We start from the raw sequence: 16,679 nt of genomic DNA, 5'->3' as shown, positions 1-16,679 counted from the left end.
TTATTAACTCTTCAAATCTCGGAATGACAGACATAAACACCAAATTAGTCGGCTTTATTTTTTATGATCGGATTTGGCCTTTTCTTACCACCTTCTCAAACCCGGAGCCCCAAATCATCCTCGGTTTCTTGACCCTAACTCCCACCAGAGAAGGCTGACTTGGGGCCCCGGCACCAGCCTTCTCCTAGGGAAGGGGGGAAGGAGGAAGAGAAACACACGGGTGATCTCACCCTTTGGGACTGGATGTTTTTCCGGCTGGGACGCGCAGCATCCCCAGCCAGACTGCGGCGATGGCCCTGCCCCGCCCTTCGCTGCAGTCCTGGAAGGGCTCCCAGGGGCGGAGGGGTGGGCTGCCGAAGATTCTCTGCAGGGCGGGGAGGGGCAGGATTGGAGGATGCCAGCTGCGGGGAGGGCGGTGCGGCTGGAGCATCTCTGCCCGCCTGGGCGGACGCTGCGACTCCACTGCACCATCAACCCCCACCCCTGGCGCGCGCGCTATTCCTTCCCCACCCTGCCGCGTCCCTCCCGGGGCTCGACTCTTCCGCCGCATCGCCGCTTCGGCTCCTTCCGGGAGTTCTCGGCCCTTTCCGCCGGGTGATCGGGCAGCGAGCAGGCGGGAGCTCCGCCCCCTTTGGTTGGCCGGCGCTCGCCCCCGCCCCTCGCGCCGCGCTGCGGCGCTTCCCCCGAGCTCGCGACCGCCCGCCGCCGGAACGCGCGTGGCCGCCTATAAAAGAGGCGGGGCGCGCGCGTCGCCGCCACTACCCGCTGCGGAGCGAAGAGGGAGGAACGGAGGTCGCTGAGCCCCGTCGGTTCCTCCAGCACCCCCGGCCCGACGCACCCACTGCCCCCACCCCCAGGAGCCGGTGAGAGGGGGAGCGGGCGAACTCAGGGCGGGAGCGAGGCCCGAGGGCGGCCGACCCCTGGGCGGGGAGCCGGACGGCCCCTGGGGCAGGGCGGGGCCAGCGCGCGGACAGGTGAGCCCGGCCGGCCTCGCCGTTCCCTCAGTCGGGCGGGGAACCGGGCGAGCCGGCCGCGACCGGCTTGTGGTGCGTGGGCTGCGGAGGAGCTGCCGGGCCGAGCCTGGGCGCCGGCCGCTGGAATGTCATTGACTGGGCGGAGGGGGCGGCGAGGCCGCCGCGTCCTTCCCCGCAGCCCAGCCTGGCTGCGGCCCCGCCCTGCACCATCCGGCTGCGGCAGGTGGGGCGGGGGCTTCCTGGTCCGGATCGTTTCTCCAACCCCCCTCTCCGCAGAGCGCGCTCCCCCCACCGCCCCCAATCCCTTCCCTCAGTGGGGAGCGACTTGTGCAGCTCCTTTTCTCACATCCCCACCAGCAATGCCGGCCCTTGAAGGAGAAAAATCCGGGAGTAAAGGGCTCTTTGACCTTAATTTCATCCTGTGTGGCGGTTCTTGGCCTTCTCTGGACGGAGAGGTCCAAGACCGGCCATCTCCGTTTCTTATCTGTAATAAACATATTTTTCTTACCCAACTGTGATTTGCTTGTAAATAGCAGGTAGATGCGGCGCTTGCTTTGTATGAGACCCAAACCAAATAACTTAATAGCTTAGAGTTCTTTTTTTTTTTTCTTGCCCCGAGACCGGGTCTTTCGAGTCAAGGACATAAGTATTATTTGTCAAAAATTTTACAGCCATGCCGGTGTTGAATGATAGAGCAGCCTTTTGTTTGAAAGCAGTCCCTGCGAATTTCATTAGATGCTTCCCAAAGAAAATTGCTTTTAAAAGTCTCTGAGGGACTGGGTTAAAATGTATTTTAAACAAAGGGCTTGTCAAGGTTAAGGGTTGAATATGTTTTAAATTAAAAGCTTGAATAGCTCAGGAAGCTGGGTTGAGATGATGCTTGAACTGGCCAACACCTTGTCAAATCTCTTTTGTATAATAGATCCTAAACTATGCAGGCCCTTTGTTCTGTCTTCATCATGGCATATTAGAAAAACTTAGCATGATGGCTGTTAGGGAAGAAGAGAAGAGAGACCATATGAAATATTTTCAGAATGTGTTGAGAAATTGCGTCGTCATAGCAATTGGACTTAACTAAAACAGAATGTGTCAAAGATGGAAGGGTGGGAGTGTCTGCAGCCAGGAAACAGAAAACCTGAAGAAAAGCAGTGGGAACACTCAGCTGTATGAAGCCATCGAGCCAAGGTTCCAACTCATCAGACTAGTCATGTATTTTCCCTTTTGTCTGCAGCTAATGTCAGCTTTTGAAAGGTCACATTGAAGTCCGAGTTTTAAAAATGTGCTGCAGGAAAATAAAAACGTGCTGCAGTAAGGGCCTCTGTGCAGGAAATTAACAGTAAGCCTTTTTTAGTAACTGGGCCAATATTACTCAAAGGGACCCTCAAAGTGTGTTAGCTGTTATCCAGGGACCTAGATGGAGAGCCGAGACTCAGAAGGTGGATTTGCTCTCTGCTGGACAGGTGTGAGGCAGACCTGCAGTAAACGGTCAGCTGGGGAACATTCTCCGATATGCTTTTGGTCTTTGGCAGGGCGTTTGTAGGAATTGAGTAATTAGCAACCTGATACGTCACAGGCTCACAATATGAGCTTGTCAAGCAATCTCATGAACAGGTTTAGGTGGGGAGAGCTGTTTTTAAGTATATCTTTTGGTTCCCTGGGTTAGACTTTCCTCTGCTCTTCCTTTACCCGCCTTCTTCCCTTGGGCGCGGGGGCGGCGGTGGGGGGGGGGGGCGGCTGCAGATGCTGAGAAGTGGGTGTCGGGAGTAGTCCACAGTCCTGTCATTGCTGAACCTGCACTAAGGACAGTGGGCACAAATCCGGCCTTGTAATCAATCCTCCGTGGGCTACGCGAGGACTCTGCTAGTCGTGCGGTGGGTCTGCTGCAGCCCATCAGCTGTGGTCGGAGTAGGTAGAAGAATGCAGCACCCTGATGGCAAATGCCGACTCCAGGAATGCAGAGGAGGCCCACAGAACTGATCGCTTGGGGCCAGTGGGCAGAAGCAGCTGCGCTTGTACTTCCCTTCCACCGCTTTTGCATACTCCTCTTGTATGGGTTTTGAACAGGAAATAGTATTTTGTGAAGGAAGTGTCCCAGTAAACTAGGCCCAAGGTCGATCTTTGTAGCTTGAGCTCGTTCTTGTTTCTGATGACTTCACGAAATTATGCTATTTTATTACTGAATGGAAGGGGGTACAGAAATCATCTAATACTGGGAATCTCAGCTAATGTATCGGAATGTGGGTTGGGGGAGTGCACGTCTAGAAAAGGGATATTTAGTATTATTCAGGATTATTTGAAAATTGGGAAACTGAGACCCAGAAGAGGGTATGACGTGGCCAAGGCAGCGCATCTGCTCAGACCAGAGAACCTTGGTTCTTTCTGCATTTTCAATTCCTGGTTTAGAAGCTCTGTAGAATGAGAAGGGCACTGGGAAAATAGCTGAAATTTGATTTTTACCTGTATTCATATATTTTTAAAGACCTGTTGTCTTCATTGTGAAATTATCGTGTTCAGTTTGCCCTTAGAAGCTTGTTACCTTGCTCTTCGCCCTCCCTCTTCAGACGCCACATTCCTCCATCATGCTGTCATCATTTCGTAAACGCAGAGTCCAGGTATTTGACCAGCATGCGGGAAGTGTGTTACCTTTTCGGTTTTGCCTGGCTTGCAGTGAAGACACATATGTGTCAAAGAGGTTGAATGATCCAAAGAGAGGGGGAAGAAACCCCTCCTGCATGACCTGTTAAGCAAATTGGTTAGGGTTTGGGCTTTTATTTGTTTTCTTTGGTGTTACATGAACAAAAGTCTTAGTAGCTTTATTCTAAAATTTCCAAAGCCTTTGTTTTTTTACCTTCCTCTCTTTAAGGCATGAATATATTAATTTCTTATCACCCTACTGGTGTCTGCATGTACTGTTTGCTAATTTTTTTGATTGATGGTTACTTGGTTCTTAAAAACCAAGGGAGTAAACACATTATCTTAGATATTTAGAAAAAGTAGTCTGAAAACATGTAAAAATAGTGTTTTTCAATTTGACAAATATTGTAAACTTGGGTTTGTTTCCTGTTTCCATTGATTTACGTTTTTTTGCCACAATCCTTATAATGAAATGGAACTTGGATTTTCTTGTTTATAAAAAAGCTCACTACCCATGTTTTTATTTGTGTACAGTTTTTACGTGTTTGCTAAATTGGACCTTTTTCAGAAAGAAAAATGCTTAAAATTAATGTCTTGATATCCCATAAGCAGAAGCATAAGCTCTGCAAATTTCTAGTGATTATGGGTGATAAATCCGAGGCAAGCCCTTTTATAAGTCAGACTGGTTAATTGTTTAAACAAGGTTTATAAAAATGGGCACGTTATACCTTTTTCCTGTTTTGAATCGCAGTAACAATATTTTGCACTTAAACACCTCTCATCTGGATTTTACAGGTTATAAAAGGTAAGTAGCAGCAAGGTAGTGTTTGGGAGGCATTCAGGAGTAAGTTTTCTCAACCTTGCTTGGCGTTTCTGGATTTTGATGCAGTGCAGTATGAATCTTTTGCTTCTTTAAGCTAAATCCCTGCTCACCTCCGCAGAATCCTGCTAACAAGTTGAAATGAATTAATCAATTTGAAGGCTGATGTGCAGATCTACAATCCTGATTGGAATGCGGTTTAAGCAAAAATATTTCTGTTTTTTCCATGGTTAAAATTCTTAATTTATATATCATTTACCTCTTGCTTACCCTCAGGTCTACCACTGAAATCTGCAGCCGAGCTGGTTTTGACTTAATTCACTTAATCTGAGAATCAGTTGGCATCAGATTTTATGGTGCTCACCATTTCTTTGGTGCTTTGTTCTCGGGGAGCCCTTCCGCATCCGTGGATGTAGTTCTCCTGCTTTGGAAATGTAAAATGTGCTGGCTTTCTAAGCCAGGGAAAAAGGGCATTGTTGGTTCTGCACCTTTGGGCTCTGACTAAGCAACAAAAACAGAACTGATGGATGGTTCCTCTGACATTTTGCTCTCGGTGATCTTTATGAATTTTTCCATAGAGCCAAATGCTCTCTTCATCCTGTTAGTCCTGAAAATCCCTTTCCCTGCAAAACAGTATATCTGAGTTCTGCCTGAGGTCTGAATTCATCTTGCAGTGTTCCAAACGCCCCTGTCTGCCACATTCAGCTCGCTGAGATGTCGGCACTCCCAGACCTTTGTTTCCAGATAGGCACTCCTCTTGTCTTCATGACAGTTTTACTGTCTTCTGAGGTTCCAGAGGGAAACTCTTGACTAGTGAATTCTTCCACTCTCCAAGATCTGCGTGAGGGTGTCCTAAGCTACTCACTCACTGCAGGTGCCAAGTGAGCAGAGTTGGAAGCATTTGACCTTTGGTTTGAAAGTGTGTCTCCACAGTCTTTTCTGTTGCTTAACAGTGTTCTTCCCACCCACTGCCTCTCCCCGCCCTCCGGAGACAGACACCTCCCCTTGCACAGTGGTCTTATAGCTTCTGTGGATGAGGGTAAGGCTTTAAAAACTTCCTAAGTACATAGCAGGAACTGCCTGGGACAGCTGTCTGTTGGCAGTTGTCAAGAAGACAAAGATATTAATTAATGGCTGGCTTCTTTTGTAGGAATCGTTTTCCATTGATAGTGTGTATAAGTTGGTGTTGGTTATGAGGAGTCATTCTCGTGCATGACTTTGGATTAAACCAGAACTTTCTAGCCAAGATTCATATCTTGGCTTTCTTCTCAGAGATCTAGCTGTATTGTCAGAATACTGACAAGTTCTTTTTATTTATTACAGTAGAGGACATAGTTGTAATTCCTGTTTTGTCCTCTGTGCTCAATTCACATTACTTGCTGAATGATGCAGCTAACATTTTGATTGCTGCATTGCAGCGGCATTTAAAAATAGCCAGTCTTCTCTAATAATTATTTGCCAAAATGTGACGTTTTTTTCTTCAGTTCCCTTAAATGGGAAGCTGTCCTTAAACAGAGAGTACATTTAGCCCTTCGTCTCCCCTCCTTCGTTAGCCACAAACATAGACCTGATTGACAAAATCAGAGTTGAGATAAGCAGTCAGTTGATTGCTGTCCTGGAATTTGGCTCCTTTGCAGTTTTTAGGCAGTCAGTGGAATAGATAGATAGGCTGGTATGGTTGGAGACTTTTTTTTTTATGGCACATTTCCCAAAGTCTTCCTTTCTAGCTCTCAGAAGGTGTTAATCCCATTAAGGCTGGGGACAGCCCAGGGCATTCTTTGTGGAGTCCACCCTATCAGTCAGCTGCACATTTCTGGGCTGGGGTGGAGTTCTTGCTGTGTGCGGCAGCCTCAGGGAACACGGTGCCCACAGGCAGAGTCCGGAAAATTCCACTGACTCACAGAGTTTTGGGTGAGAGGTCGTAGCACCTTTGGATGGCAGTAGTTCTTTGGAGATAGGAGATTTTTTCCTGTGTTTAATGTAGTCTGTGGAAATGAGCCATTTAGAAGCAAAGAGAAACTGGAACTTGTATAGAGACAGCTCCCTATCAGGAGAAGGGGTGGGGAGGAACTGCCGTTACCCTGTCATCCTTGGCTCCTGTAATCACGCAAATGAAAACTCTGCCCACAGCAGTGGGAGAGCACTGCTGACTTTCAGATGCCCAGCTACCCGGAGACAGCCAGTTGTGACTTGGCCAAGCTCCCGCCTACTGGCGTCAGCTGATCTACTGCAGGAAAGAAAAGTCCATTATTGCCTGACCAAAGCACTTGGTATAGAATTGACTTGTTCTACTTCACTGGGGTGACAAAGAGGGCCTTTTAGGTTGGTTAATTTCAGCAGGGCCTCGCTGGACTGTCTCCCTGGATTGGTAGGGTCAGATCCGCAAGCGCAACCCAGGCCGAGGGGCTCGCTCAGGGGGAAGCTTTTCAGTATTATTATGTTGGGAATTCTTTTTTCATCAGAAAGGGCTGCTTCCGAATGTGATCGTTTAGAGACTTCCGTGGCAGCTGAAGGAAATGCAGTGAATCCTGTCATCTGGGGCGGCAGGACAAACGCCATAGACATTCTAAAGACTGAGGCATCTTGTAGAAAGGCACATACAGTGGAGCTATTGTTACATGCATAACTAGCTATACATTCCTTGGAAATTTTATAAGCAAGCGAATTAGACACACAGTTTCCTACTGTTTCTCCACCTAACTGTTTCCGGAGAGATGAGAACAAAGGAAGTATATAAATTATTCTTAACACCAATTGTTTACTAACTTTAAGAAGACTCAATCTTAAAAAAATTAATTTTGATTTTTTTTTTAATGATTCATATATGCTCCTTCCCCCTTTTTTTCCCCCCTCAAGTGGGGATGGAAAAGATAAGAGGTAGTAAAGGGAATTAATAAATAACTGAACAGCCTTTAATAAAGAGTGTGTCAGCTCCGATCATGTTAAGAATCACTGGTTCTAGCATGCTGGTCTGGGAACTGGAGCATCCTCGATCACCCTAGCTCTACAACTTGCTTATTAGATGATCTTTTGTCTCCTGACCACTTAATAATGAAGTGACAGCAGTTTCTCTATTTCTAAGCTCAGAGTGTAATTGACTGTCTAAATGTGTGCTGAGTTCTGTGGTCTCAGAGAGTAAGATAAGGTCTCTTTTTATAGTCCCTTAGGAACTCTAAATTCCCTAGAGAACTTACAAAAACGCAGGGAGAAGACAGTAATCACGTGGCAGAATGTGACGTGAAGTTGCTCTAAGGGGGGCCAGAGAGGGAGTGAGGGCTTCTGATTCAGGGCTGCAGACAGGACAGTGTAGTTGCTTTAGACTTGGAGGGCTTTGAATGGTATTAATGGTCGAGTTGGGAGTGGGGGGAGAAGAGAACATTTCGGCCAGAGGGAACTTTCTGGTTTGGGAAGTGGACCTGCCCCGGGCCTGTAACTTGGGCTTGATGAGGGAGTTTGATGTAAGGTATGCCTGGAGCAGGTCACACAGGTGAACGAGTGAATTGTAAATGTGGCCGGACCCGGTAGGGATTCTTGTCAAGATCCCAAAGAGGCTGATGTCCTAGGGCGGCAGCGTAAACCAGAACGGCCCTGTTCTTAACAGACGTTTCCTTTGTCAAGGTTACCCTCAGTTTTTGGGTTTAAGGACTCTCTTGAAGCCCATTTTAAGAACAGAAACTATTTTTTTCAGACACAGCTATCTATGGATGATACAAAACTGTGCCTTCCTGAACTCGATTTCCCCAAGGTCCCACCCTGCCAGCGTGAAAAGAGCGGTTACCCGGGTGCGGGCCACCCAAGCTCAGTAATTCAGGTCTGGTCATTAGGTTGACGCCCGTGTTGTAGCTTCAGTCAGCACATTCCAGCTGTTCATTCAGCCACCAAATCTAGCTGTTACCTGGCCAGAATTCCAGTTTGACGATACAGAAATGAAACTGGGGTGGACCACTGAGCTCTCTCCACCCTTCACAGAGGAGCTCAGAGCTGCTTCTCCAGCACTCAAACAAACATTTGTTAATGACATCTGTCTGTTAGAAATCGGGATACAATTGGGACTTCCCTGGTGGTCCAGTGGTTAAGACTACGCCTTCCAATGTGGGGCATCAGGGAGCTAAGATCTTGTGGCCAAAAACCAAAATGGAGAACAGAAACAACATTGTAACAAATTCAATAAAGACTTTAAAAATGGTCCACATTGGGCTTCCCTGGTGGCGCAGTGGTTGAGAGTCCGCCTGCCGATGCAGGGGACATGGGTTCGTGCCCTGGACTGGGAAGATCCCACGTGCCGCGGAGCGGCTGGGCCCGTGAGCCATGCCGCTGAGCCTGTGCATCTGGAGCCTGGGCTCGGCAACGGGAGAGGCCACAACAGTGAGAGGCCCGCGTACCGCAAAAAAAAAAAAAAAGGTCCACATCAAAAAAATCTTTAAAAAAAAAGAAAGAAAGAAATCGGGACACAACAACAAAGATTACATTGTTCAGTCTCATTATACCGTGAGAAGTATGTGCAAGTGCTTTGTAAATCTGCAGAAAAATGTGATTAAATCAGAGAAGGAGGGAGGGAAGGAGCCTTGAGTACAGCTTGGTAAGGAGGCCAGATCCCTGCAGCTTCCTCGTTTCAGCTCCTATTGAGACATGAAATTATCCAGACAGAGGAGAGACAGAACATTCTGGGCAAAGGAAGCCTGAGCAACCGACTTGGAGTCTTTAGAGAGAATCATGTGTTTGGGAAGAGAGTATTTCTCTGTGCCAGGAGGGTACGGGGCATGGGTGAGACGTATCAGTCAGGTGTGCTGGGCCAGATTGGAAGATTCAGCTAAGGAGGTAGATTCTTTCCTCTCTCAGAAGGGAGTGATGAAAGGTTTTAAAGCATGGGAATGACGTGACAAAGAATATGTTTCTTGTTATAGTCAACCAAATACATTGGACTTTGTGGGAGAAAACCAATAAAGATAAATGGTTAATATGTGGAGAGTAATTTGCAACGAATGGTGGTAGGGCTAAAATCCCCTCACGTTCTCTCCCTAGGAATCTAGGTCTCTTCATAGAAAAGATAAGCCTCAGAGTTGGTTAGGTGCAGTCGATAACTTTTCTTGACACCTCTTAAAGCTGCTTTTCTCTCTGAAGAGCTGGAAACTTTGCCCGAGCTTAGCAGTGTTGTTTATCTCACAGCTGGATAGGGGCAGGGAGTGGGGGGCACTCAGTGGCCTCCAGACCTAATCCTTAGCCAGGCTCTCCTTTCCCATCAGCTGGGCCTGGCGAACAGGGTAACGGGAAGAGCTGTCAAATATGTTTCTTGGGCAGCACAGTTTTTATATCTTGTATAAATTATGGAACAAGAGCTGGAGAGGCCATAAAGCTTATCTGGTGTGCTTTTTTACCAGGTCACAACAGACCCTTCTCTGTAGAATGTAATTTTAAAGTTAGAAAGGTCTTGGGACCATCTCATTTTCAACTGGTGTTTTCAGTCATTCTGGGAAATTGAGACACAGAGAGGGAAGGCAGCTCGTACAAGGTCACATGTTACTGACAAATTTACATGCTCTTTGTCATTAGTGTGTACCTATTTCCTTCTGTGGGTCCTTCCTTGGTTAGAGGATAAAATGGCTTATTCCTGAGAGAAGAGCAGGGAGCATATTCTGGGTTTGCCTCATAAATAGGTCAGATTTTCTTTTTGACATTCAAGGTTGATGAAACTGTCCAGATCTGAGAGTTTAAAGTTGGGGTAGATTGAGTGCTATGGGAAAGTACCACCTACTCAATTAGCCTGGGTTTGTTGTTAACTGGAGCAGGTAAGAGTCGGGTAGGATAAATCTTTCACCACACCTTTTTTTTTTAAGATATGCTGTGATTTTCTTTTAATTCTGTGCATTCGGATGAAGCAAAGCCTGTGCATTGCCCAGCCTGAAGGAGATTGTAGGATTGACTTTTTGGGGTGACTGAAAAATCCACTACTTTAGGTAAATCCAATTGGATTTTGATGTTAAAGACCCAGTTACTGGGCTTCCCTCGTGGTGCAGTGGTTAGGAATCTGCCCACCAATGCAGGGGACACAGGTTCGAGCCCTGGTCCGGGAAGATCCCACATGCCGTGGAGCAACTAAGCCCGTGCGCCACAACTACTGAGCCTGCGCTCTAGAGCCTGCGAGCCACAACTACTGAAGCTCACATGCCGCAACTACTGAAGCCTGTGCACCTAGAGCCCGTGCTCCACATCAAGAGAAGCTACAGCAGTGAGAAACCCTCACGCCGCAACGAAGAGTAGCCCCCGCTCACCACAACTAGAGAAAGCCCACACGCAACAGTGAAAACCCAACGCAGCCCAAAAATATAAATAAAAAAAAAGACTCAAGTTACTTGATAATCATTCCCTTTTCTTCAGTGAATAACAGGCTGAGATCTAGAAAGGTAGAAAAGCTGAACTAAGAATAAATGTTTTCGGGCTTCCCTGGTGGCACAGTGGTTGAGAGTCCGCCGGCCGATGCAGGGGATACGGGTTCGTGCCCCAGTCCGGGAAGATCCCACGTGCCGCGGAGCGGCTGGGCCCGTGAGCCATGGCTGCTGAGCCTGCATGTCCGGAGCCTGTGCTCCGCAACGGGAGAGGCCACAACAGTGAGAGGCCCGCGTACCGCAAAAAAAAAAAAAAAAGAGTAAATGTTTTCTAATCTCCACACCATGAAATGCACAGACCAGATGAAAGGACTATTGAATGGATTTCTCAGTAATTCTTTGAGCTCCAAAGTTGGTGTTTCCTTTGAATTCTCAAGGCTCTGTAGAATTGACAGTGTAAACCATAGTTCTCCCCTTCACATTTCTCGCCTGGTCTCATTGCAGTGTTGGTGAGGCATCCTCTGAGGGGCCCACTTGGGCAGCCATTTTTTTTGAGGGAATGGGGCCTGGGCTTCACTCTTAGCTCCTGAGAAGGGACCACTTTCAATTCATTTGTCTGCTCGGGCTCTCATAATTCTTTATTTCCTTCCAAGAGGCTAATGCCATTAAGTCTATTTTGGTGTTATGTGCTTACTTCAGGACCTTGTCTTTTCAGAAAATGGACCCAAGCGGGGTCAAAGTGCTGGAGACAGCAGAGGACATCCAGGAGAGGAGGCAGCAGGTCCTGGACAGATACCACCGCTTTAAGGAGCTTTCGACGCTTAGGCGCCAGAAGCTTGAAGATTCGTACCGATTCCAGTTTTTCCAAAGAGATGCTGAGGAGCTGGAGAAATGGATTCAGGAGAAACTGCAGATTGCATCTGATGAGAACTATAAAGACCCAACCAACCTGCAGGTGTGTCTGAGGTGCCTCCCAAAACTCTAGAGCTCAAATGTCTTTGCCCCGAATTTATACAGAGCTAATTATGACCTTGAGAGATTGAATGTAGATCAGACATAAGGAAGGACTAACTCACTATTCTGAAAAGCCCTTAGTGGTTGTATTAGTGAGCATGAATGTGGAATCCTGCAGGTTTTAATTTATCTTTTGCGGATGCTTTAAGCCGATGGTTCTCAACCCGCTGCCTTATAGCCATTGGTGATCCTTCATCATTTTTCAGGGAGGGTCTGGTTTGATCTCTTGGAATATGTGTTTTTGAGAAAGGTATGCTAACAGTGTTGTTGCTGGTGAAAATTTGTATAGCTGTTTAAAAAAAAGCCTTTCTTGTTGATTTTGGTGAAAGACTTTTTTTTAGCAAGTGGAACAGTGGTTGTACCCATGGTTTTTTTTACTATGCCACAGTCATCTGAGAAGAGAAAATGATGAATGCTGGTTTAGGTGCAGGCCCTGCCCAGCTCAGCATATGAGTAAAGGGAGGTATTAAGAAATGGAATGGATCAAATCAATCAAAGAGTATGGTTTCTAAAGCAAGCTAAAAAAAGTCATATCATGAATGAATGTGAATGGATTCGTCAAAGATAAACACTACATGCTAAGCAGGCTCTCAGTATGGTTCTGTATTTCTAAAAGGGATTGGATGTCCATAAAGGCTCATTTCCTGATACACAAGAAAATTACGATATTTTGTAGCATCTTTTGCTGTCTGCAAAGCTGTGGTCCTCAATGGCCAAGCTTTCAGAGGGCAAGTATGGATGCAGGCAGAGCATTTGAGTAATTGAACCGGTAGGGGGATGGTTGGGAGGCTGAGTGAGGCGTCCATAGAGAGAGGGAGTGGGATGCAGGAGGGGAGGAATAATAGGGAGCTGGGCGCAGAATGACGCGTGCCGAGGAGCACGTATGGCTCATTTCATGGTCCACCGACAGGGCAAGCTGCAGAAGCATCAAGCCTTTGAAGCTGAGGTGCAGGCCAACTCGGGAGCCATTGTGAAGCTGGATGAAACTGGCAACCTCATGATCTCAGAAGGGCACTTTGCATCTGAAACCATCAGGGTGAGTAAGAGCCATGCCTCGTGTGGATGGCCTTCCTCTCTGGTAGAGGAATGTGGATTCATGCTTACATGTAAATTTGGGTTCCTAAAAAGATAGACTTCCTAAAAAGATAGGAATTTGTGAAGTATCCTGATGGAGTTACCAACTCCTGCTTTTATAATATGATGATTCAGTAGGTCTATAAACAAGCGTTTGTGCACTCAGTGAGGAAATTAATGTTCTTTTTGTAGAACAAATTAGGATGCAATTAGACTTTAAAGAAGACTGCATATATTAAACTTTTAACATTTTCAGATGGTAATTGGATGGGAGAGCATATTAGTGAAATTGGTGAATTTAGGGATTAGGACACAAAGATAAATAAGATTAATCACAGACACTATAAAGTTCTCTGTCGGAAAGCTTGCTTTCTGGATCTTGGTGCCTTGTCCCAGGAGGGATTTACTGAGGTCTGGTCAGCAAGCCTGTTAAAGGTCCAGCTGTGAGGAATGACGTGTGGTACCTGTTGGTCGGTGACCGTGGCGATGTAGCTTACTTTGAAGCAGGAGTCCTCAGACTTGGTCTGGCTTGTTTGGGTGCCATTTGTCGAGGCTGGGGCAATAATTGGTCTTTCTCTGTTTTGTTTCACATTTCCAATATCAAGGTATTAAGGGCAAACAAGCCTCTTAGGCTGAAGTGCGCATGCGTAGTCTCTCATAGCTGGATGCTCTCATCTATCTTTGATTTCCTTCTTATCTGTCTTTGTGTTTTGTCCTTTGTCATCCAAAGTCTCGTTCCATTGAGGGACCAACCTTTTCAGTCCTTGACCTGTCGAGGCAGTCCCAAAGACTAAGATGAAAGCCACAGCTAGAAATGTCTCATCCTCTGCTGTTCCCTGAGATGCACAGGGGAACATCCACAGGGATTTCATTCCCTTAGGTTCTGGTCTAGTAAATACTTACTGTGTCTCTTTTGCTCTAATATACTCTGCAGTCTTATACTGAAGACTTGCAATTAGCCTTAAGCTTATTATTAATAATAAACTATTACTAGTAATGATTGTAAACAGGCAATAAACGTAAATTCTAAATGCTATATGCCAACTATTTAATTACTACATTCAACCCATGCAGGCAACATGATGCGTGTCTCTGCAATTAAATACAAAGACGTGGGACTTCCCTGGCGGTCCGGTGGTTAAGACTTCGTGCTTCCACTGCAGGGGGCATGGGTTTGATCCCTGGTTGGGGAACTAAGATCCTGCATGCTGCGTGGCGTGGCCAAGAAAGTACAAAGATGCATCTGCTCATTTCCCCACTCTTTTGTATATAGTCTTACTGTAAATGAAATCAGCCAGAGTGCCGATTTGCTGATTCAGCTGCTCTGTATTAGTTTAACCAGGTTACAGACGGGGAAATATGAGAAATAGATCAAGTGTTTGTCTTTAGTAATTAATGTGGGGGAGGGAGACCCAAAGCTCTCTTCATTCCCCTCTTCCCTGTTTAGAGATCTTATTAAAGCAACATTTGAGGGACTTCCCTGGTGGCACAGTGGTTAAGAATCCACCTGCCAGTGCAGGGGACACGGGTTCTAAGCCCTGGTCCAGGAAGATCCCACATGCCACAGAGCAACTAAGCCCATGTGCCACAACTAATGAGCCTGCACTCTACAGCCCGTGAGCCACAACTACTGAGCCCATGTGCCACAAATGCTGAAGCCCACGCGCTCTAGGGCCTGTGCTTCGCAACGAGAAGCCACTGCAGTGAGAAGCCTGCACACCACAACGAACAGTAGCCCCCGCTCGCCGCAACTAGAGAAAGCCCGTGCGCAGCAACAAAGACCCAGCACAGCCAAAAATAAATAAATTTATCCAAAAAAAAATTTTGAAACTACTGTTAGCTACTATTTGTTGAGAAGCTGTTAATAGCTATTTAAGTGCGAACACTTTGCTAGGACTTTTACATACGTTCTCTCTAATCTTCACAAGAAGCTTGCAAGGTAGCCATAGTATAGAAGGGTAGAAGCTGAGGCTCAGAGAATTTTGAGCAACTTGCTCAGGTTCCCACAGCTAATAGGTGACAGAACCAGTGTTTCAATCTACTCCTTTCTTTAGTTACAGTTATTCACTTTATTTTCCCAGCCCGAGTTTCATTCCTATCAGCTTTCTTTTCCCCCAACTGCTTTCTCTGAAAGCTGCTGCTGCTTGCTCAGGCCCCTGTTGAGAACTTTGCCTGAGCCAGCCAGGATTCTCCTCCACCCTGCCCGCTGTCCACGCGTTCCCTAAGCGCACCTGCCTCCCTGCCCACTCACGCTCTCAGACACCAGCAAGCTTGTGAAACTGGCCTCTGTCAAAACTGCAGTATTGACAAGAGGAGACATACTGGGAGTGGGAAAGTTGTTCCAGTCCTGGAACAGTCCTGGCCCTGGCTCTTCCCTCGAGGGTATGGAAATGAGATTTGTGAGAGACTGACAGCTGACTTGTAGGTGAGGATTTTCTTGAGGCTTCTGTGGCCTCATTTTAATTTGAGCAAAGCGGGGACTTCCCTGGCAGTCCAGTGGTTAAGACTCCACACTTTCACTGCAGGGGGCGCAGGTTCGATCCCTGGTTGGGGAACCAAGATCCCATATGCAGCACGGTACAGCCAAAAAATTAAAAAAAAAAAAAAGCAAAGTGTTCTCCTTTAATCCCTGCGTCCATGCCCCCAGGCCCCACGGCCGCCCCGTCTTGTTACTGACCTGGCCCAGTAACGCAGTAGCTTAGTTAGGCAGGCAGCATTAACGTAGAGGAAGGTGGGTGGGCTGTGAAGACTGTTTGTGTCCTGGATAACCTGTCTGTCACCGGTTTAGACTTTCACACCGTACCGGACGGCGTGGCGCCCCATAGTGACCGCCACCCACATTGGCTCCCACATCCGAGTAGGTGGAGTATTGACTTGCTGTTGGTTGCCTTTTCCCCCTTGCCTGGGAATGCCTTTCACTTCCTTCTCAGTGGTGGAGTCCGGTTTGAACCATCAGCGATGGAAGTGATTGTAGTGGTGGAAGTGAATTGTGTGAGCCTTTATTTTCCTCCCAGTGCTTTCTCCTTTCAAATGAACCACCAGTACTTGCTCCTAAGAGAATCCACCCACGTTGACTATCCCGTGGCTTTCAGCTTCTCAGTTTGCGGGGAGTGGCATCTCAACGATGGGTGGATCCCAGGTTTCTCTCCTGGTAGTGTTTGTGTTTGTGTCACTTGTTTCTGTCTGTGTTATACAGAAACTCCCAGTATCTTGGGTGGGCATAATCAACACCTAGAGATTGGGTTAGAATGCCCGACTGCATCGCCTAAGCTTGAATTGATGATAATCCCTCTAGTTCCTGACAAGTCCTTACTAGGACTGTGCCATGAGAACCCAAAATGCTGGGAAGTGACTGTTTGGGCCTGTGGCTGCCACCTGGGCGCAGCTTGACGTAAACCTCACTTGGGATGTACTGTATGTACCACAAGCTGCATCTTTTCACGAAGCACCAAAACAGCTTCTGCCAGGGATCCTCTTTGATAGCTGATTGTGTTTCAGGACCCCATCTTTTTACTTTTATACTAAGGTTTTCCTCTTTACTTGTGCCTCATAGTTATTTCTTTACACGTATGATGCCTATGGGACATCTTGTTTTCTCCCCTCTACCTCCGTGAACTCAGAACACACACTGAAGTGATTCCTGCTGCGGTTGCATGATCACACCTCATCTTTCCTTCCCCGGTAGTCTTATGACCTAGAAATCCCACTGTAATAATTTAACAGTTAATATAACTGAAAACATTACCTAAGTACTTACCAAATAATGTGCTATCTATAATAACTGATAGTTACAAAATAACAGTAAATTCCTTGGCATAAACTAGAATACATCTACCTACG

The 16,679-nt window shown here is 46.9% G+C and overlaps 1 protein-coding gene across 7 annotated transcripts in view; it reads left to right on the top strand.

Moving 5' to 3' along the window:
• The first annotated feature begins 727 nt into the window (after positions 1–727).
• The window catches only part of SPTAN1 (spectrin alpha, non-erythrocytic 1), a 61,019-nt gene continuing 45,067 nt past the window's right edge, over positions 728–16,679 (top strand). For all 7 annotated transcript variants that reach the window (XM_032635568.1, XM_032635567.1, XM_032635566.1 and 4 more), the window contains exons 1-3: positions 728–863; positions 11,467–11,706; positions 12,676–12,801. In XM_032635568.1, the coding sequence (XP_032491459.1) occupies positions 11,470–11,706; positions 12,676–12,801 (363 nt within the window). In that variant the 5' untranslated portion in view covers positions 728–863; positions 11,467–11,469. The remainder of the gene's footprint in view (positions 864–11,466; positions 11,707–12,675; positions 12,802–16,679) is intronic.

This window comes from Phocoena sinus, chromosome 6 (genome assembly GCF_008692025.1).
Source record: "Phocoena sinus isolate mPhoSin1 chromosome 6, mPhoSin1.pri, whole genome shotgun sequence".
In the NCBI taxonomy this organism is placed as follows: Eukaryota; Metazoa; Chordata; class Mammalia; order Artiodactyla; family Phocoenidae; genus Phocoena; species Phocoena sinus.
The sequence above is the reverse complement of the archived record's forward strand: the minus strand, read 5'-3'. Positions and strand labels throughout refer to the sequence as shown.